The 23207-nt window shown below is 45.8% G+C and overlaps 1 protein-coding gene across 1 annotated transcript in view; it reads left to right on the top strand.

Moving 5' to 3' along the window:
- Positions 1-863: 863 nt before the first annotated feature.
- LOC138301691 (deleted in malignant brain tumors 1 protein-like) overlaps positions 864-23207 on the top strand; it is a 592703-nt gene continuing 570359 nt past the window's right edge. Inside the window, exons 1-2 of the mRNA XM_069242207.1 lie at positions 864-876; positions 1175-1216. Of these exons, the coding sequence (XP_069098308.1) occupies positions 864-876; positions 1175-1216 (55 nt within the window). The remainder of the gene's footprint in view (positions 877-1174; positions 1217-23207) is intronic.

Raw genomic sequence — 23207 nt, 5'->3', positions numbered from 1 at the left:
ATGGCACACACCACTGAATGGGTGACATCTAACTGTTTGAGAATGAACATGGACAAGACTGAGGTGATCATCTTTGGAAGCAACCCCTCTCTTTGAGATGACTCCTGGTGGCCCCCCATGCTCAGACAACCCCCCTAACCCGACTGACCACACCTGCAATCTCGGCATCATCATCAACATCAAACTTACTTTGAAAGAGTAAATAAACGCAGTGGCCTTCTACAGCTTCCACAACCTCTGCATGCTATGGAAGATCTTCAGATGGATCCCCACCGACACCAGAAAGCCGGTCAGCCAAGCCATCATCACCAGCAGACTAGACTACGAAAATGTCCTCTACATTGGACTCCCACCCAGCTACACCACCACTTCCAGACCACCCAGAAAGAAGCAGCGAGACACGTCCTGGACCTCCTGAGACAGACCAACATCACCCTATAACTCAGAGGTCTCCACTAGTTGCCTGTGCACAAGAAGTGCAAATTCAAGGTTCTCATCATCGCAAACAAAGCCGTCCACAATATCGGACCCTATCTAATCAACTACAGATCCTGCTTCCACCAGCCAACCAGGGACCTCTGCTCAGCAACTCCTGCCCTCACGCATGTCCAGAGAGCTCGATGCAGCTGCAGCGGAGGGTGTTCCTTCTCCTACCTCGCTGCTACGATCTGGAACAACCTCCCCGCCACCTACGCACTGCAGACAACCTCCTCGACTTCAAGAGAAAGCTCAAGACATGGCTCTTTGATGAGTAGTTACTGACTCACAGTGATGATCACAGCACCTAAATACCCCCTGTGGTTATAAACCGTGCTTTACAAATCTAATGATTGATTGTTAATACTGTCAATGGCAGCGCTGGCATGAGCCATGGACGTGAAAGCTGCACTAGCCTTATAAAAAAGGCCCCGGCTGGCACCTACTTTTTTTACACATTAATCTCTGCTGTGATTGGACATAAGCACCTGAAATAACACATTCATTAAACCTGAAAACGTTTTTTGGGACGGGTGGGGTTGGCAGGCTTAATATCAAGACGTTATGCCAAGGGCATGTAGAAATCTCCCCATATTTTGCAAACAAGTTGCATCCTTTTTATTATGTCTATTATTGTAGTGTGGACAGGAGCATCAGCATCAATTGAATCTAACATTTTGTCCATTTTTTTCTACAGCCCCAAAGGTCACTGATGGCTCTGGCAACAAAACTGGACCAGGTGAGTCTACTAATCCACTGACATATTTTTTGATTCATAAAGATGATCAAAACTAGAGGAATCAACTTTCGGTTCCTGGCCGTTGAACCAGTATTTCAGATACAGTTTTGGCCCAGGACTGCTTTGAAAATGTATTATATCCCATTGAAATGTTATACCTGTATATATGTATGGCACTTTCCTATTTCAGCTGAGGCACTTAAATCGCCTACAGGTCCCTTCTGTGTCATTTATTAGGGTTTCCAGTTCTATAAATGCCTTTTGCAAAGAGCCTCTCATAAATTAGGAATGGGCTCCATGATCCCAAAGATGAGATGAGATTCAATATGCACATCCTGAAATGTCTTAATGCATGCATTCTGACACAACAAAATGCCACTAATCACTAGTAATATATTATTATAGGTAATAACTATGTCCCAACACCCCCCCTGGAAGCACCAGCGCATAGCTTCATGCTACCCTTGCTCACAAACCAAAATCGAGAAGCATGGCAGTGTAGTGCTTACTGTTATTTTTCATTTAGTTTTGTATGCAATATATGGTAAAAGTAAATGGCCAGACGAAACAGAAAGAGCTCATTGGCAACATGGAAGCCCTGCTCAAAAACAGCACTCTGTAATATGATAGCAAACCATGGGGGATATTTATGATGCCCCTAGCGCCACCTTGTGCCACATTTGCATAATTTGTTTAATGCAAATGTGGCTTTAAGGTGGTATTTCCCTTGCGCCTTATTTACAAAGTGGTGCAGTGCAAGCATTTTGCCACATTGTAAACTCTTGCGCCACATTATGCCTGCACCAGGCATAGTGTATGCAAGGAGGGAGTTCCCACGTAGGGAGGTCCAGAAAAACGGCGCAGTGAAATTTATTAGATTTCACTGCACCATTTTTAGCATCATTATTTACGCCTGCCTAAGGTAGGTGTTAAGATGATGCTCCCATTGAAAACAATGGCCATCCCTTTGCTTTGCTGCATTAGCCCCATAATTTATGGCACTAATCCAGAAAAGAACCACATTAGCACCATAAATTATGATGCTAATGTGGACACGACCGCCATGGTGCACTGATTCTAAATACAGCGCACACATTGTGTCATTAGGGGGACGCAGTGAGGCGCTAGAAAAGTGGTGCATCATGAATGATGCACACTTTTCCATAAATATGCCTCCTTATGTGTAACAATTAAAGACATGAGCTATCCGGATATTTCTAAATGAAATGTGCTGCATTAATAGTGTTTGGGACATATTTACTAGAAGTGGCCACTGTGCCAAAACTGGCAGCACTGTTCTGCGTCACTTCTAAAATGCAAGGATGTGCAATATTTAAAAGAATACAGCGCATCCCTATCTTTCTCCCTTGCCGTGGTGCAAGGATGGCTGCTTTGCAGGGGAGATTCTTTAATGGCGATTTGCTTCTTCTATTTGTGCTGCAGAATGCAGCACACATAGAAAGAGCAAAAAACAAGGAGAACAACTCCTCATTACGTGATGCTAACGCCACCCCTGGCGTCGCAATAGATTTTGGCGCTGCCTCAGGTTTACAAAATCTCATAAATATGGGACAGCATCAAAACGCAATGGGTGTTGCTGTGGAATGCTCACAGCAACACCCATTGCAGGCCCATTACCCGCAAAGTGCTGCGTGTTAAGGGGCTGTATTTACAAGGTGGCTTGAAGCCACAAAAAGTGGCTTAACGCCACCTTGTAAATACGGCGCAGTGGATAGCTTGTGACGATGCCCCTTTGTGTGGCCGTTTGATCCCCAGTTCTCAACTGCCTTTGAAAGGGCAGAGGCTGATGAACAGAAGCCCTGAGGTATTGATAATGTAAGGAAAAGGAAAGGAATGGCACCACATCAGGGAAGAAATGGGGTGGTTGATTATTAGTCTCTCTCTTCCATCTTGTTCAAAGTATAGCTTTAGTTGTGAATTGCTCATAGCTCATGTTTTAAAATGCACCTAGTTGATACAATAGGCACACCAGGTAAACAGGCAAAAAAGCATTATTTTACGTACTATGATTTTGAGTCAACATTGTTTGCCGTCTGTATCCATCAATGTTGTTACTTAAGGTACATTGAAAGGAATAAACACCCATAGGTTGTGCGTAGCGGGATGTAGAAAGAGACGTTGACGATCCATGATCGCATCAAAGCACTCTGATAGCAGCACTGTACCTCCAAGTGATCATAGAACCCCTGCGCTTTGATGTTTTCCGTTTGGATACCTTCGAGGTTAGTTAGTGTCTTAATTTTCATATACTTCATGTTCTTATTAGATGCTGGTTCTGCCTTCAGAGCACATATTTAACAATACAACCACTATTCTCTTGCAGCAAACTATCAAAAGGAAGAAGTGATGTAACTGTTTTGTAGGTGCAGTGCTTCAATCCTCTTCCTTCTTTGACCTCACCCGTAGAAAGAGGGATCACTGTGACATCACCCGCCTCGTTTCATTCAGAAGAATCTGTGGTCTTTTCACCTACTTGCTCTGCCTTCTGCTCTGTATCCTGATCCAGTAATTTCACTGTCTCTCAGAGACATAAAAACAAGATCACTGTAAAAAGTGTATCTGTCAATGGAAAGGCCTCACATGCTCTTCCTATTTGTTTTATGTAGAACCATCTATCAATGTGAGCTAGGCTTGATGCTGGTGGTCATGTCAGCGACAAAATGACAATCACAAGTAGGGCTTCATAAGAGAGCAGTGTTCAACTCGGACTTGCTGGCTTGATTTTCCCTTTGTATTTTGGGACTTGCAATCCCGTTTTCTGGATTGGAGCTAAATTGTAAGTCCCTGGATATGAATAAATAAAAAGGCACTGGCAAACGCTCCCCACTCAGTAAGAGTACTTGGTGGGGATTTGTGGAAGTGGAGAGGTGAGACCCAAGTCTGGAACTCTTCAAAGAATTGCAATTACCCATCTGCGGTTACATTATTTCATTTATCTTACAGAAATACAGATATAATATAGAAAGCATTTAATAGACTGACAAGGATTGGAGTGGACAAAGTAACAAAAAAGATGGCCAGCCTGTGCAGTTGACCCGTGCCAATACTGTCTCCCTCAAACAGGATGCCCATGTAAATGTTGCGTGTGCAAATACTACAAACACTGCTGACACTGCAAGCACTAGACAGTATGCTCACAGTTATGTCTGCCAACTTGAGCATTATTCTCTGCTGCTAATACCGCCAGCTGTAAATCCACTGATCCCTGATCCCTAAATAATTATATTTACATTGTAGCTGGTCCAGGACACTTTCGCATAACAATTATGCACAGTGCTGACATTGCAGAAATGTGTGCTCGTTAAACACGCTGTTTAACATTGCTTTCGTAAGCTTTCCTAAACATTAAAAACATAATTTACCAAGTCATCTTCAGTCATGAGCGTGCTTTTTTTAATAGAAAAAGATGGCGAAAATTAATAAAAAGTGACCAGTAGAGAGATGCGGGTAATATTTGTGTGATACAACGTAGCAATAAATCCAATGCAAGGGGTGAATAGTGAGCAGAAAAAGACATTGTTCACCTATGAAGTATTTGAAGTCCCAAACATGCCAGTTTCACAGTCACCTTTATTCAATAAATTATTTTGGCTTGTTCCTGAATCAATATTGTTAGACCTGACAGCCTTAGGGTGGTCATCCCCCACTTTTAGCCTGCCTGCCTCCCTCCACTTTTCTGACACTGTTGTTGCTGGTTTTAGGACTCTGCACACTTTACCACTGCTAACCAGTGCTAAAGTGCTTTTGCTCTCTCCCTTAAACATGGCAACATTGGTTCATTCCCAATTGGAATATTTAATTTACTTGTAAGTCCCTAGTAAAGTACTCTACATGTGACCAGGGCTTTTAAATTGAATGCTACTAGCGGGCCTGCAGCACTGGTTGTGTCACCCACATAAGTAGCCCCTTAACCAGGTCTCAGGCCTGCCATTGCAAGGCCTGTGTGGGCAGTTTCACTGCCACTTCCACTTGGCATTTAAAGGTACTTGTCAAGCCTAAACTCCCCTTTTTCTACATATAAGTCACCCCTAAGGTATGCCCTAGGTATCCTATAGGGCAGGGTGCTATGTAGGTGAAGGCAGGGCATGTACATGTGTGTTTTATATGACCTGGTATTGGAAAACTCCTAAATTCGTTTTCCACTACTGTGAGGCCTGCTTCGTTCATAGGATAGCATTAGGGCTACCCCTTATATTGTTGAGTAGTAGATTCCGATCAGAAAGGGGTAACCAGGTCATATTTAGTATGGCCAGAATGGTAATAGAAAATCCTGCTTATTGGTGAGGCTGGATTTTATATTACTATTTTAGAAATGCCTCTTTTAGAAAGTGAGCATTTCTCTGCACTTAAAATCCACCTGTGCCTTGCAGCTTGTCTCCAATCAATGTCTGGGATGGGCTGGTTGACAGCTCCCTTGTGCATTTCACCCAGACAACCACAAACACAGGATACTCAGTCACACCTGCACTCATCTGCATACTGAACGGGTCTTCCTGGGCTGGGAGGGTGGAGGACCTGACACTTACATTTCAAAGGCTAGTGGTCTGCCCTCACACAATGGACTGCCAAACCCCCTACTGGAACCCTGGCAGACAGACCTGTACTGAAAGGGGACCTTGTGCACTTCAAAACCACTCCTTGAAGTCTCTCCCACTTCAAAAGCATTTTGGGTATATAAACTGGGTCCCTGACTCCACCATCTTAGACACTTCTGGACCTAAACCTGCAACCTGTCAAGAGGAACTACCTGGCTGCCCACAGGACTCATCTGGACTTCTGGACTGCTTTGCTGAGAAGGACAGTTGCCCTACTATTGCCCTGCTGCCTTGCTGCTCTCTGACTTTGCTGAGAAGTGCTCTCCAAGGACTTGTATTGAGCTTGCCTCCTGTTTTCTGAAGTCTCAGGTCCAGAAATACTTTGTCTCTTAAGGAAACACCTTTTATGCTGAAAATTGATGCACAACCTGCCGGACACGATGCACAGCTTGTCTTGCAGTGGGAAAATCACCACACAGCCAAACCGGCATGACTCAGCCCAACTTCCCAAGTGAAGATTCGATGCGACGCCTGCATTGCGATCAGAAATTTGATGCACAGCCATACCAGAACGACGCACAGCTAATCTGGAATGACACAACCCGTCTTCCTGAGAGAAGAATCGACACAGCACCTGCTGTGCAACAGAAAATTCAACGCATCACCTACAAGATTGATGCAACACTGTTACTTCTTCTTCCTGCACGCCCAGGATTTTCCCCACATCATCCCTGGGCGTCAAACAGACCCCCGCATCGTAGTGAGGAACCAAGACTGTGTGTCGGAAATTGTTGCAAAGCCCCTTGCAGCATGGAAAGAAATGGCACACCGTCTGTGCCATGTCGGAAATTCTGGTGCACACCCTATTTTTCCACGCATCTACTCCTCTCCGGTCTCTGTGTGTGTTATTTTTGACGCTAACCAGGTACTTTGTGCAAACAAGAGACAACTGTTGATTTCTAAGTTGTAAGACTCTTTTTAATCTTACAAAAGTAATATCTCAACCTATGCTTATTGAATCTTTATCATTTTCACCTAATTTAACCAGATACATATCATATGTGTGGTATATTTTTGTGGTGTTTCCACTGAGTTACTGTATGATTTATTGCACACATTCTTTTCACATTGCCTTCTAAGTTAAGCCTACCTGCTCTCTGTCAAACTACCAGAGGGTGGGCACAGGATAATTTAGGTTGTGTTGTGACTTACCCTGACTAAGATTGTGGTCCCTACTTGGAGAAGGTGCATTCCTCTGCCAACTAGAGACCCATTTTCTGACAGGGAGCAGGTCCATCCTTCCTTCCTCAGGCAGCAAGGTTGAAGACAGCCCTCTGTGAAACAGGACTCCAGGGCAGTCCTTCCAGCAGCTGGAAAAAAAGTGCAGAACAGCAGAGCACTCTTTTTCCTGAGTCTTCCACAGTACCAGAAGTGATCTGAAGAGTTTGTCGGAGGGTACATTATATATACCTGGTGTCAGCTTTGAAGTTGGAGAAACTTCTAGAGTCCTCCTCACATCTGGTTCTGGAATTTCTTTCCTCTCTTCCCTGGTCCCGGGGTGTCTGAAATCACAAAAGGCTAGTGTAAAGTTATTTTTTTGTGTGCTGAGGCAGCACCTTTGAAGTGCAAGTGTGGTTGGTGATAGTTCTACCTCTTTCATCAGGTCAGGATGTCTAATCCTGCCAACACCCACCCATTCATTTGTAATATGTCTGTGAGGAATACAGAATTGCCAGCTGTAACTAAACTGAGTCATGTGACTCAGGATACAGGCACCAAATAGTTAGGACATGAAAATCTCAACTTTCTAAAAGTGGCATTATCAGAATTTTGACTTAAAATCTGACTTTATAATTGAAGAGTTTTAAATTACGATTCAAAAGAGACCAAGCATGACATTTCTAACTCTTCCCAAGGAAAATGTATCACTTATCAAATGTAATAAGGTAACCTATGGGAAAAGGGTAGGCCTTGCACTAGTGAAAAATAAATGTATGAGTTTTTCACCACCAGGGCATGAAACCTTAAAAGTACATGCCCAACTTTTTAAATACAATGCAACCTTCCCAATGGGCTGTTTAGTTTCTACCCTACTATTGACCTCTATTACAAAGGAAGATTTAGGCCTGGAAAAGGTTTATTGTGCCAGGTTGAAATGGCAGTTTAAAACTGCAATACAGGCTGCCAGGGCAGGCCTGAGATATGCTTTAAAAGGCTACTGCAGTGGGTGCTTCAGGCCCACTGGTAACATTTAGCTTCCAGGCCCTGGGCACATGTAGTACAATTTTTCAAGGGACTTACAAGTAAACTTAATGTGCCAATCAAGTGTATGCCAATTCTACCATGTTTAAGAAGAGAACAAAAGCACTTGTTAACAGTATTATAGTGCACAAAGTCCTAAAGCCAACAAACATTCTTCAGCAAAACAGGAGGGCAGAAGGGAAAAGATTTTGGGGCGACCCTTTAGAGATGGTCATGTCCAACACAAAGAACATTATTTCTTGACAGCAGCATAGCATGTACGTGCCTGTACTTGTCTTAATCAGAGAATGAATGGATGCAGAGCAGACACATATGTGTACCACAAGTGGCATCTTCTTCATGTGGTCCTCCAAAGAATTTGTTAGTCTCTGTCTTGTTTTGAAGTTTCACTGAGGACTGTGGGGCACATTTAGTATATTTTACGCACCCCGGTGCAGCAAGAGAACTTGCTGCACCATGTTAAGTGAAAGGTAGAGAGCCAAAATATTTGATATTTACAAATATATTGAGCATTTGTGCTCTCTCTTTGCTCTGGCACACTGCAAGGGTGCCTGTGCTATGGGCAGGATTGTTTTTGTGCAGGAAGTATGACCTTCCTGCACAAAAACAATTCTTAGTGGCATATTCCTACTTTTATGTGTGCTGCACAATTCAGCACAAATAGAAAATGTAAGTAAAGAAGAGAAATAAAGGCATTTGTCTTTGCTACGTCTTTGTTAGGTAGGCACACTCTTTTAGTGCAAATCCAGATTCACAAGTCTTTGTAAATCTAGGATTGAGTAAAAGTACATGGGTGGATGGAAAGGAATGCCTCCGTTCCACCCATGTAATGCCTACCAGATGCATAGTAACAGAAGGCAGTGCTATCATCTGCGATGTGTTTCTTTTTATTTATTAAACGTTGCAAAGCAACTCAAGGTGTCTTTGTGTGTCCTAGCAAATGAAAATAAAATTGGGGTCAGCGCTGTGTCACAAAAGTGATGTAACACTGATGGAAAAACATAGTAAATTTGGGACTGAGTCTTCTTTATCAGTGGGCCAATCATTCATCGTAGCACAGACATCCTGATAGTAAGTGTGACCTGATCCCAGGAGTGCTATGCTGTACAGTGAGATGATGATTTGCTTTTATTGAAAACGCAACTGTTAATGTGAACCCAAAAACACAAAGATATTTCTCCTTGTAGGACTTACGATCGGGTCTTCTACGAAAACCACATACCCAGAACCAGTGGTATTTTATTAACAGCGAATTGGCATTTGGAGTGCAAATATGCCATCATGTTTTAGGATAAATAATCATAAATCTCAAGTGTCTCCTTCAATCTTAGTCTTTTTCAGTTCTTTTCTTTTGGCAATAAGTAATATTTTAAGGGGTGTCTTTATAGTCCCTTTAGGGAGGGCCTTGGCTTTTATTTCAAGGCCCCAGGTACTCTCTGAACAAAATAGGAACCTGTCAGCACACCTCTGTTCAGCTGGTTATCTTGTTGCTGACTCAGAGACTGACAGAAGTTATACAGTGACCTATCAAGAATCTCTAAACCCTCTTCGGTCCTTCTTTTCATAGGGCTGGTGAGATATTTGTGTGGCTCTTCCCCCTAATGTGTGATCATTTTTTACTGGATTGCGTAGAGAGGTTGGACCAGAAAGCCCTTTTTTACAAGTAGTAGGTTGTGTTGATGAAGAAAGACATGAGGCCTGCTCTGGCGCCTGCCACCAACCCTGTGGCTTATAAACCTCTTGGGAGAGATCTACCACCTGCCTTGCCCTAGGTAAGTGACAGGTCTTTCTTTGCTCTGTTGCTGTATTTTTCCAACCAATATTTTCATCAGCCTTTTCATAGGAGTGGATGCTTGTGGTACCTGTGCTAACCACAATCCCTCTACTCCCTTACCGCAGAGCACATTTGTGGGTGCTGCTGTGCTTGTGCTGTGGGAGTGTCATAGCTGCATCTGAACATGGTTGCTTTAGTTACTAGCAGTCTGTGTCTTTGGATGCTTCACATTCTTTCCAAGACAAGGTGACCTTGCTGATATGGTGACCCACTAGTCAGTGATGCTGAGAAGGTGCCATGCTTCCCGTGCCCCTTTTTAGTTAACTTGCTAGTACGGGTGACCTATATTTCCCTGAAGTCAAGCATGTTCTTTCATCGATAAATTTGATTAAAAATACATTTTAATATCACCCTAGTGACAGTATCAGCATTCATCAACATTAAGTTTGATGTTTACATTTTTGAATAACATGGATGAGATGATGTATTTTTAACCCTCAGGAGCCAGGCCTTTTTTTCGCTTTTTGGGGCAGTTCGCGCTTAGGCCCTCATAACTTTTTGTACACATAAGATACCCACGCCAAATTTGCGTCCTTTTTTTCCAACATCTTAGGGATTCTAGAGGTACCCAGAGTTTGTCAGTTCTCCTGGAGAGACCAAGAAATTAGCCAAAATACAGCAAACATTTTGCTTTTTTTTTTAAATGGGAAAAGAGGGCTGCAGAAGAAGGTTTGTGTTTTTTTCTTTGAAAACGGCATAAACAAAGCATTTGTGGTGCTAAAATCACCATCTTCCTAGCTTGCAGAAACAGGCAGACTTGAATCAGACGACCACATTTTTCAACACAATTTTGGCATTTTACTGGGACGTACACCATTTTTACTATTTTTTGTGCTTTTAGCCTCATTCCAGTTAGTGACAAAAATGGGCGTGAAGCCAATGCTGGATCCCAGAAAGCTAAATTTTTCTGAAAAGAAGATAAAATCCTGAATTCACCAAGGGGTCATTTGTATAGATCCTACTAGGTTTTCCTACAGAAAATAACAGCTGAAATAAAAAAAATATTGAAATTGAGGTGAAAAAAGCCATTTATCTCCACGTTTTACTCTGTAACTTTTTCCTTCAATGACAGATTTTCAAAAGAAATATACAGTTATGTCTGCTGGACTCTTCTGGTTGTGGGGATATACTGGGCTTGTAGATTCATCAAGAACCCTAGGTTCCCAGAGCCAAAGAAGGAGCTGCACCTTGCAATGGGTTTTCATTGTATGCCTGGTATACAGCAATTCATTTGGTGAAATATAATGAGTGAAAAATAAGTATCAAGGAAACCTTTGTATTTGCAAAATGGGCACAATATAAGGTGTTGAGAAGCAGTGGTTATTTGCACATCTCTGAATTCCGGGGTGCCCATACTAGCCTTTGAATTACAGGGCATTTCTCAAATACATGTCTTTTTTACACACTGTCTTACATTTGGAAGGAAAAAATGTAGAGAAAGACTAGAGACAATAACACTTGTTCTGCTATTCTGTATTCCCCCAAGTCTCCTGATAAAAATTGTACCTCACTTGCATGGGTAGGCCTAATGCCCATGACAGGAAATGCAACATGGACACATTGCATTTTAACATTGAAAACTGATGTGTTTTTTGGAAAGTGCTTAGCTGTGGATTTTGATCTCTAGTTCAGCCGGCACCTAGGGAAACCTCCAAAACCTGTGCATTTTTGAAAACTAGACACCTAAGGGAATCCAAGATGAGGTGATATGTGTGGCTCTTACCAGGTTCTGTTATCCAGACTCCTTTGCAAACCTCAAAATGTGGCAAAAAAACACTGTTTCCTTACATTTGGTGACAGAAAGTTCTGGAATCTGACAGGACCCACAAATTTCCTTCCACCCATCGTTCCCCCAAGTCTCCCAATAAAAATGGTACCTCACTTGTGTGGGTAGCCCTAGTGCCCGTGACAGGAAATGTCCCAAAACACTATGTGGACACATTAAAATGATCAAATACAAAACTACCTGTTTTTATGAGGGGAGGGTCTGCATTTTTGGTCCTGGGCTCAGCAGCCGAATAGGTAAACCTACCAAACCCAAACATTTCTGAAAACTAGACCCTGAGAGTCCAGGGAGGTGTTCCTTGTGTGGATCCCCTAGTGTTTTCTTACCCAGAATCCTCAGCAAATCTCAAATTTAGCTGACAAATGAAATTTTCCGACATTTCCGTGTGAGATCACCACACCAGCACAAATTTCCTACCACCCATTGTTTCCCTCAGCTTCGCTGTAAAGGTTATACCTCACTTGTGTAGGTGGCCCAAGTGCCTGTGACACGGAAGAGGCAAAAGCATGTCGAAAATGAGGGGGGACCAAAGCGGGTCCAAAAAGGGCAGTTTAGGCTGACATGTGGGGCAGAATTTTTATCGGAATAGATGCGACAATGCTAGGTGGTAGGAATTTTGTGGATTCCTGCAGATTGCGGAAGGTTCCATCACAAAAATGTGGGGAAAATGTGTGATTTCTAGCAAAGTGGGAGGTTTGCAGGTCATTGTGGGCAAGAAAATGGCATGGGGTGCATGTGAAGCACACCACCCTGGTCTCACCCAGATTTTTAGTTTTCAGATGTTTCTAGGTCTTGTGGATTTTTCTACATTGCAGTGTCCCAATGTCCAAACAGTGAAGCACTCACCATTCCAAGTGGGACGATTTTGAGAGTTAGACAAGCTGTTATGGCCCAAATGTAAAACCAAAACCCAAAATAATCAAATGTCCTCTTGCTTGCCGTGAGATAAGATGTTTTAGTGTGCAGGGGAGAGATGAAAGACTGTTACCCCCTGCAGTTGGGGTGGGGGCATAACCATGCCCATATTGGTTGGTAGCCACAACCCTTCTTTCGTTTTTCATTCCCAGGCATCTAGTAGGCTTTCTGACCCCCTGGGGAATGGATCAGGGGTAACTTTGTCCCCATTTATTTGGGGTGGGGGTATGGTCATACCCCCACCCTCTTTTTTTTAGAAAAGAAAATTTCCCTGGACTCTGGTGGCTTTCTGCTGCCCTGGGGGGCAGATGAGCCTTACAAAAATAGGCCGATCTGCGCCCAAGGGGGGACAGAAATGGCCAACAGTAATGTGCCCCCATGCTGAGCGACCCATGCCCAAGGGGTTGCCCTCACAAACAAAACAAACACACACCAATCCCTGGTGCCTAAGTGGTTTGTGCCCCCTTGGGGGCAGATCAGCCTAATAGAAATAGGGAGACAGAAATGGGCTAAAATACATTTGCCCCCCAGGGGAGCAGCCTTGCCTAAGGGGTTGCTCCCCATCTGTAAAAATATAAAAAAAAATCCCTGGTGCCTACTGGTTTCTGCCTCCTAGGAAGCAGACTGGCCTAATTAAAATGGGCCAATCTGCCACGAGGGGGGCAGAAGTGGCCAAAAATCTATTTTTTTCCACAGGGGTAACGACTCTTGCCTAAGGGGTCGCACCCCTTGCGTGAAACTGATGTTAAAAAAAAAATCCCTGGTGTCTAGTGGTTTCTGCCCTCTTTGAGGAAGATTGGCCTAATAAAAATAGTCTTATCTGCCCCCAAGGGGGTCAGAAATGGTGTTAAAAGAATTTGCCCCCAAGGAGAGTGACCCTTGCCTAAGGGGTCGCTCTCCACATGTGAAAAAAACAAATACAAAAAATCCCTGGTGCCTAGTGGCTTCTGCCCCCCAGGGGCAGATCAGCCTAATTAAAATAGGCAGATCTTTCCCCAGGGGGGTAGAAAAGGCCTCATCAATAATTGCCCACCAGGGGAGCGACCCTTGCTCAAGGGGTCACTCCCCTTCATTGTTTATGCAAAAAAAGATATATGTAGAGCTGCTCGCAGGACGTAACGGTTACGTCCTTGGTATCACAGCACCGCAGTCAAGGACGTAACCGTTATGTCTGTGGTGGCCAAGTGGTTAAAAAGAACTTTAATTCATTGATCAGGTCAAATAGGTTAATTAAATGTCTGTTGTATCTGAATGTGTTAAATAAAGCTGTGTACATACTGATCGTCTTGCACAGAACCTTCCTTGCACCATTTGCCACCAAGGCATATCCCTTAAGGTGCTTATCATTGCAGTGTATTTCAGATAGGGCATTAAAGAACACTTCTCTATGCTCGGTGAATGCCACCCAGTTCAATTCACCCGCTACACTATGACTGCCTTTCAAGACAACAAAAAGTTTGAGAACTACAAGTCCATCTAGGCAGAGAAACTGCAAAGAGCGTTTCACCCCTGCTGCCCACTCCAGAACGGAACCAGCCTGCTTGTGCAGCATATGGGAACCTACTCCCACAACACCAACTCAGGATATTGGATTCTATACTCACTGTCGGGTCATGTCCACCAGCTGTTGAGGTACAATTGCTACCAAAGTAAAATGAAGGTCTGGGACTTGAGGTGTGGGAAAGACCTGAAGAGGATGCTTCTTAAAGTTAATCCCCTGCCTGCTAATGATCCTGTGTTTGGCTACACACTGATGCCAATCACAGATACATTGGCACCCACCCTGTCTGTGATAGTGAGTGTTCAGATGTAGAGAAGAGGAGAGGATTGGCTGATTTGCAGGTTCTAAAACCCTTCAATAAAGTTTAACTGATCGAGCTTTACTGTGCGAAAATGTTCAAAGACACAAAACAATGCTGACAAAGCTCTAGCCACAGCCTGAGAAAAACAAAGACTCTCTCCCTATTGCAGTTTTTCACTGTGCTCTAAACCTTTTTAATCTGTATTACTTTGTTCTCATGGTTTCAGGGTGATTGCGTTCTTGACTGTTTCTCTACCAGCAATTAGCCCATCAAAGTTATTGGGCAGAAAATAAACCAATATCACAAATGTTTAAATTGTAACTGAGTGTTTTGCCATTCCATGACATGGTGTTTTAGAAATATATTCTTGGGTTCTACCATTATTATTCTGATGTTTTTCAGATATTTCAAGGTGCTGCTCATAGTAGACATTAAGGGCCTCATTATGACATTAGTGGAGGGAATTACTCAATCCCAAACATGATGGATATCATGTATGCAGTTTTTCAAGTTCTCTAGGCAATACCACTGACCTGGTCAGGGCACTGCTCTGCCTTCCATGGTTCCACCCTGTAACTAGAGCCCTTTCCCTGGCTCCTCTGAACTCCTGACCCCTGACTGGAGTTAAAGGCCCTCCTCCACCCTCAGGCTTCTGCCTGTGCCTCATCCCTGGTGTCTAGTGGGAGAGCTCTGCTTTCCTACTAGGTTACCTTCTGCCTCTCTCCTCCTTTTGCTTTGCTTTGCTCTCTTTACTGCTTCACTTCTGTTCCTTTTTGGTCCTTTTGCTTTGCTTTGCTCTCTGTTCAGCTTCACTTCTGTTCCTTAGTGCGCCTTTTGCTCTGCTTTGCTCTCTGCTCTGCTTCACTACTGTCCCTTAGTGCTCGTTTTGCTTTTACGCTACACTCTTCCCCGTTTCGCTCTCAGTCCACGCTCTCTCTCACTTTCACTCTCCCCCTGTTTATCTCCCCCGCCGCTGATGTTCCTGCAGCCCACCCCTCCTCTCTCTCCCGTGCTGCACTCTCGCCGCTGCTGCCCCCGTAGCCCACCCCCTTTTTCAACTCCCTCCCTTTTTTGAGAAGTTTGTTGTCCCCCTCCCACCTCCCAGCTGTCCTCTCCTCCCCCCCACCTCCCTACTTAATGGCGGCCGCTGCGTGGTAGGTCAAGCAATACCACTGACCTGGTCAGTGCACTGCTGTGCCTCCCGTGGCTCCACCCTGTAAGTAGAGCCCTTTCCCTGGCTCCTCTGAACTCCTGACCCCTGTCAGGAGTTCGAGGCCCTCCTCCACCCACAGGCTTTTGCCTGCTTCTTATCCCTGGTGTCTAGTGGGAGAGCTCTGCTTTCCTACTAGGCTATCTTCTGCCTCTCTCCTCCTTTTGCTTTGCTTTGCTCTCTGCTCTGCTCCACTTCCATCCCTTAGTGCTCCTTTTGTTTTGCGTTGCTCTCTGCTCTGCTTAACTTCTGTCCCTTAGTGCTCTTTTTGCTTTGCTTTCCTCTCTGCTCTGCTTCACTACTGTCCCTTAGTGCTCCTTTTGCTTGCTCTACACTCTTCCTCGTTTTTTCTCACTCCACTCTCTCTCTGTCACTTTCACCCTCCCCCTCTTTCTCGCCCCTGCCGACCCTGAGGCCCCACCCCCTCCTCTCTCTCCTGCGCTGCACTCCCGCTGCTACTGCCCCCGCAGCCCTGCCCCCTTTTCCAGCTCTGCCGCCTTTTTTATACTGTTTTTCTTCCCCCTTCTACCTCCCAGCTGTCCTCTCCTCCCCCCACCTCCCTATTTAATGGCAGCCACTGCGTGGCCACGCCGCTGGCGCAACAAGCCCGTTGCTCCCGTCCGCACCCAGACCGCACCCAGCGGCAGAACCCCTGCCTCTCGTCTTCCCCACCTCCACCACGCACATCTTCACTATAACGCTGCCACCGTTGGTGCCCTCAACACCGGCCGCTCTCCCGCCTGCCTTCAAACCTCCCTGCAGACCACCCGCGGACCCTTCTCCTCCCGGAACTGCAACTTCACCAGCCTCCACACCAACAACCCACCCATCAAGGCAGGATGCAACCATCTCAGATGTATCCTCCTCAACACCCGCTCCATCCACAAGCATGCAGTAGAGCTATGGAATCTACTCGACGAAAGCCTCCCCAGATGTTGCCTTCCTGACCGAGACCTGGATGAACCCCTCCTCAGTGCTTGACATCACCATAGCCATCCCAAACGGCTACAAGATCACCAGCAGGGACCGCTCCAACAAACCAGGAGGAGTCATCGCCATCATCCACAAGAATACCCTCAGGATCACGACCAACACCCAAGACACTCTCAGCACCGCAGAACACCTGCACTTCCAACTCCACACTGACCCAAACACCACCCTCCGAGGGACCCTTGTCTACAGGCCCCCACCCCACGACAGCAGTTCAGCGACTCCATTACCGAGATCATCAGCACACACGCTCTCGCATCCACTGACTATATACGCCTCGGGGACTTAAACTTCCACCTTGAGAACACCAATGACAACAACACTGCCACCCAACTCGACAACCTCTCCAACTTCAGCCTCAAACAGCTTGTCATGACACCATTCCACTCTGCAGGACATGCACTCGACCCTATTTTCTCTGACAGCAACACCACTGAGCTCCACTGGACAGACCACCGCTGCATCCACTTCTCCTTCAAGAAACCACAACACACCATCACCCACACTGGATCCCTCAGCGCAGTTGGAACAAGGTCACTGAAGACCAACTTATCACGACCCTCTCCCAGAACCCACCCATCAACACCACCGACACTCATGCAGCTGCCCACAACTTCAGGAAATGGGTCAACACCTGTGCCAATACTCTCGCCCAAATCAAGAATCCCTCCAACGGACGCACCGACAGAAAGGCCTTCTGGTTTACCAGCGACCTCCACAAATCTAAGCAAAGCTGGCTAAGCCTCGAAAGAAAGTGGTGCCAAGATCAAACTCCGGACAACTGCACGGCCTTCAAAACGCCATCCGCAGACAGTGCCAACTCATCCAAGCCGCCAAAAGAACCTCCTTCAATGACCGGATCAACAACAACACACACAGCCACAAGCAGGTCTTCAATGTCATGAAGGAACTCTCCAACTCCAGCTCAAACGTCAACAACATCCCACCATCCCAAGACTTCTGCGACTCCCTAGCCTCCTACTTCCACCGCAAGATTGCAGACATCCACGACAGCTTCAGCACCCAGACCCCGCCCAGCAACCACCAACACCACAAATTCACCTCCGACCAACCTCCTGCTCTTCTGGACCCCCGTCAATGACAACAACACCATCAAAATCATGAACACCATCCACTCCAGCTCTCCATCTGACCCCTGCCCTCACCACATCCTCAACAAAGCAAGCTCAGCTTTCGCACCCCAACTACTGAAGATCATCAACAGCTCCTTTGAGTACGCCACCTTCCCGGAGAGCTGGAAACACACCGAGCTCAACGCCCTCCTCAAAAAACCCAAGGCAGACCCAAAGGACCTCAAGAAATTCCAGCCTATCTCCCTGCTCCCCTTCCGGACAAAAGTAATTGAGAAGGCTGTCAACAGACAACTAACCTGCTTCCTCGAGGAGAACCACACCCTGGACCCTTCCCAATCTGGATTCCGCAGCAACCACAGCACTGAAATCACCCTCATCGCTGCCACCGATGACATCAGAACCATACTGGACAGCGGCGAAACTGCGGCCCTCATCCTCCTAGACCTCTCGGACACATTTGACACCGTCTGCCACCACACCCTATGGTCACGCCTCAGCAATGCTGGAATCTGAGACAGAGCCCTGGACTGGGTCACTGCCTTTCTCACTGGCAGAACTCAGAGAGTCTGCCTTCCCCCATTCCCCTCGTAGGCCACCAAAATTATCTGCAGCATGCCCCAGGGTTCGTTCTTTAGCCCGACCCTCTTCAACGTCTATATGGCCCCCTCGCTAACAGCGCCAGATCCCACAACCTCAACGTCATCTCATACGCCAATAACACCCAGCTGATCCTCTCCCTCACCAAGGACTCCACCAAGACCAACCTGCATGAAGGAATCAAAGCCATTGCCGAATGGATGAAGAGCAGCTGCCTCAAACTCAATTCCAACAAGACGGAAGTCCTCATCTTCGGCTCCATCCCCTCCACATGGGATGACTCCTGGTGGCCTGCCACTCTCGGAACCGCTCCGACTCCCACCGACCACGCACGCAACCTAGGATTCATCTTGGACCTCTCACTATCCATGACCCAGAAAGTCAACGCCATCTCCTCCTGCTTCAACACCCTCCGCATGCCCTGAAAGATCTACAAATGGATACCCACCAAAACCAGTAGAACAGTTAACCATGCCCTCGTAAGCAGCAAACTGGACTACGCCAATGCCCTCTATGCAGGAACCACTGCCAAACTCCAGAAGAGGCTGCAACGCATCCAGAACACCTCCGCACACCTCATCCTGGACATCCCCTGCCACTGCCACATCACAGACCACCTTAAAAACCTTCTCCCAGTCAACAAGAGAATCACGTTCAAACTCCTCACCCACGGTCACAAAACACTGCACAACACCGGACCAGAATACCTCAACAGATGACTCTCCTTCCACACCCAGACCTGGCATCTCCGCTCCACCGACCTCACCCTCGCAACCGTCCCACGTGTCCACAGAACTACAACTGGCAGTAGATCATTCTTGCACCTCGCTGCCAACACGTGGAACACGCTTTCCACCCACCTGCGCCAGACCTAAGACCTCCTTACCTTCAGGAAATTTCTCAAGACCGGGCTGTTCGAGCAGTAGCAGCACCCCCCCATTTCTCCCCTCTTGCCTCCTCAGTGCCTTGAGAACCTCACAGGTGAGTAGTGCACTTTACAAGTTCCTGATTTATTGATTGATAATGGAACTTGTAATACGGCAGGCGGAATAACTGTCACATTTGGGACAGAGTAATCCCCTCCGCCAAACTCTTAATTTGGCCCTAAGAGTGTCATCCTAGTAGGAATGCTGTCCAAATGTGGCAAGGTTATGCTGAATGTGAAAGCATCTTAGAGGTGATGCTTGAATAGGATATGGCAGTGGTGCAGTTTAGTTATGCCTGGGTCAAACATATCTGTCTCTGTAAGCCAAAAAGTCTGGGGATGTTCATTGTGCAAGCAGCATTGCTCAAATATGTCAGTACTTCCGGATACAACATTGGAGTTGCTAAAAAGATCCTTGTGGCTTATGGTGTCCGGGCAATGCTCATTGTGACAGCATGGCGCCCTGGGTATGATGCCTGCTGCTCAGTACCCAAGGGCCAGTGAAGGTTGCTGATTATCATCAGTTTATTGATTTCCAGTGTAGATCTTGGACACTGGAGCTACCTATCAAGATTTAAACTTTCATGATTCAAGTTTACAGATCAAATTGTGCCATAATGTTTCAAAATGCCTAGGTTTGTAAAGTACCAGTTCCATGCCAGTGAAGTGCAGTGCTATCTACCACATTGACTTAATATTTAAAGTATTATTAACATGCCATCTTGTTCACTGCTCAATAATGTAAAATGCATTGCTATGTTGTCAATGAAACTTTCACCTAACTATAACATCACCTTAACTTTTGTTTTTTTTTAGTAAGTTTCTAAGGTTTTTTAGGGTAAAGTAATATTTTATACTATATCTAAAGCCAATCCACCCGCAATGCATGGCCAAACGCCAGGCCATGCAGCCAACACCCAGCAGGCAAGCAATCCTACCTGGCATGGAGTTGACTACATGGCCTAGCTTGTGGCCCTACATCCAATCCTCCACAGGCAGCCAACCCCCTGCAATGGATGGCCTTTGACTGTGTGCAGCATGGGTTTTGCTGCATGGTCTGGCAGCACTCAGGCAGACTCAGGCAGACCTCATTTCACGGGGCTGATTTGGGGAGGGGGCATGCAACCCCACTGCCTGAATCTCTAGAGGCCCTGGTGACTCCATCCAACTCCATCTATCTGGGCCTTTTTTCATTAGGTGGAGGAGGGCATGCAGCTCCCCCATGAGCCCATATGGGCACCAAAGACACCATGACCTGTGGCCTTTTTTCATTAGCTAGAGGAAGGCACATAGCCCCCCTACCTGAGACATTAAGGTCCTAGTGACCCCATCCCCTGGGGGCTTCCTTTATCTTAAGGGGAGGGGCTGCATGGCCTCCACCCCAAATCTTTATAACCTCAGGTACCCCATTCGCATGGGTTTTACATTTTTGTAGGGGAATGAGAGCATGCAGCCTCCCTCCCTGACCATTTTGGTTCCCTTGGACCACATCCCCCAGGGCTTTTTTTAAGGAGGGGAGGCATGTGGTACCCCTCCACAGGCCATGATGGCACTAGGATCACATCCTTCAGGGCCCAAACATACATTTAGAGGGGACAGGAGGGGGGCACGCCTCCTCCTGAGTCCACTATCGGCCCTGGGACTCCCTTTTTCATTAAGGGGTGAGGGGTGTGTGCCCCCTCCACAAGCCACTGTGAGCCCTGTGAAACACACCCCAGGGCCTTCTCTTTTCAGAAAGTTGAGGGGACACACAGCCCCCCTCCCTGACTCTATAGTGGCCCCAGGTACCCCATCCCCCAGGCCTCATTTGCTTCTAATTGGGTCCTCCAGTGCCCACCCGGCTCACCCACTAAACAATAAATTGGGGGCCCTGCGGGGTGAAGCCCATGGCCTCGGCAGCCCTGTTCTCTAATCATATGCATCAATTCTTGGTGCTGCTGGAGCAGCATCACTCCCACCTGGCAGGTGCAGCTGTTTCTGCTTGCTCCCACTGAGTGGGAACAATTTGAATTTCCCTAACCACAAGAGTGCAGACAGGGAAATAAAAGATTGCTCCCACCTGGAAGGAGCATTTTCAAAGTTACCACCGGGTGGGAGCAGACTTGCCTTTCCACTGTGTCCCAGGGGTGGGCTTACACAGTGTAAGAGAAGGCCTGGGAATGAGGTCCTCAGGGCCTTTTAAGGTTCAGGAAAGGGGGTTCACACGCTCTCTTCCCTAAAGTTAACTGCATGCCATGAGGGGGGGATCTCTGGGGCCTATACAGGTTTCATCCCTTTTTTTAAGGTATTAGCCCTGAGGATGGGGCTCCTAGGGTCATAAAAGGCCTAGGGAGAGGACTACACGGCTCCTCCCTTATAGTAGAGCCTTGGCCCTGGGAAATTAGGTCCCTGGGGCCTCGACTAGTTTTAACAATGGCTCCGGCTGCCAATACCTTTATTTTAAACTCTACAATCAGGCGGGTCTTCAGCAGGACTGCAGGTTTAAAAAAAATATATTTTGACCTAGAAGGGCCTCATGGTATTCCTATTCTGCCCACTTATATTTTTATAAAGTAAACTCAGGACAGAGGACTAAGTCCCACTGTCCTGCAAAGGATGCCTACAACATTTTTCTTCATGATACAGGCAGCCAGACATCTCACTCCTGCGGGAGTGTGTCTCCCATGGGAACAAATTGGCCCAAGGGGAAAAGCCCCCTGGGCCAATCAGAACCCTCTATTTTTTTTAATTGTGTTTGAGGGACTGTCTCGAGTGTCCATGAACATAACCATCCTGATGCACAAACATTTGTGTACCTTAATTTCTCAGAAATTACTCAACTAATTTATACAAACTCATGAAAACCACACTTTTGGGACCTAGATCTAGCTTCATGTTCAGGTGAAATATCACTTGCAGAAGTAAATTTGTTGTTTATGTGAATGAATGTCCATGTGGGAAACAATATGTTGGGAGTACAATCTGTGAATTGGAAAAAAGAATTATAGAACATATAAGGGCAACAAATAACAAGGATAGGAGTAATGCTGTTGCCAAATACATGGAAACACATCATTTGAGTGAGTAGGAGCAGCTGACATTCTATGGAATAGATTGAATAGAAAAAAATGAATAAGGCAGGGACAGAGAAAATAAATTGAGTCAGACAGAATCATGTTATATAATATTACTGCAGACACCAGCTCCAAAAGGTTTAAACCAAGATGACGAACTTTATGTGCACTTGGAGTCATAAGAACAGCATCTGTAATGGGTAGAGAGTAGGAGACATAGTAGACATAGGTTTTGTGATGAGAATATAAATGGAAAAGTACAAGAAGGAAAAAAGTACAACTGTTGGCACATTGGATGGGGGTGTGTGGCAACAGGCAACTGGATGTTATTATCAGGGCATTAGACCTCTCTGCAAAATCATTGGCCCAATAAATTATGATATTGTAAAAGGGAAACATCTCCTAAACAACACAAGGATACATAGTGGCAATTCGACCTTAGTTTGTGACAAATGAGAATTGTACACCTCAAAGATAAGGAAGCCCAAGGGGGGACATGAGTTTTGAATGGGTGGTCCAAACCACATCAGAACTGGGTGGCAAGCGCCCATTAAACATTGAGTGATTACATTTATAGCATGATGGTAGCAGAGATAGAATGCATAAGACTCAAAAAATGGTATGAACCTGCATAAAGTGATTTTATAAGTAAAAACAATGCACGCCCATACTAACGTGAAATTGATAAGAGCACAATAGGGCTTGATTGGTGACATGAAGAGGAGTAACAGACAGCTGATCTTGAAATTACTAAAATATGATTTGAAGGTAAATGTAAAATGATTCAATGTATCACAACAAGATGCAGAGGCAAACACATGTGAGGCAAAGGTAACAACAAAGCCAGAAGGGTTTTGTTTTCCAAGAAAAATAAATATTTGTGTGCCTACAACAATCCAGAATGCATTGTAAGGAGAAGGAGGCACCCAAACAAAGCATGATATCAATGTAATTGACATAATGCTTC

Source organism: Pleurodeles waltl, chromosome 6 (genome assembly GCF_031143425.1).
Source record: "Pleurodeles waltl isolate 20211129_DDA chromosome 6, aPleWal1.hap1.20221129, whole genome shotgun sequence".
Taxonomy (NCBI): Eukaryota; Metazoa; Chordata; class Amphibia; order Caudata; family Salamandridae; genus Pleurodeles; species Pleurodeles waltl.
This window is presented reverse-complemented; position numbering and strand designations above follow the sequence as displayed.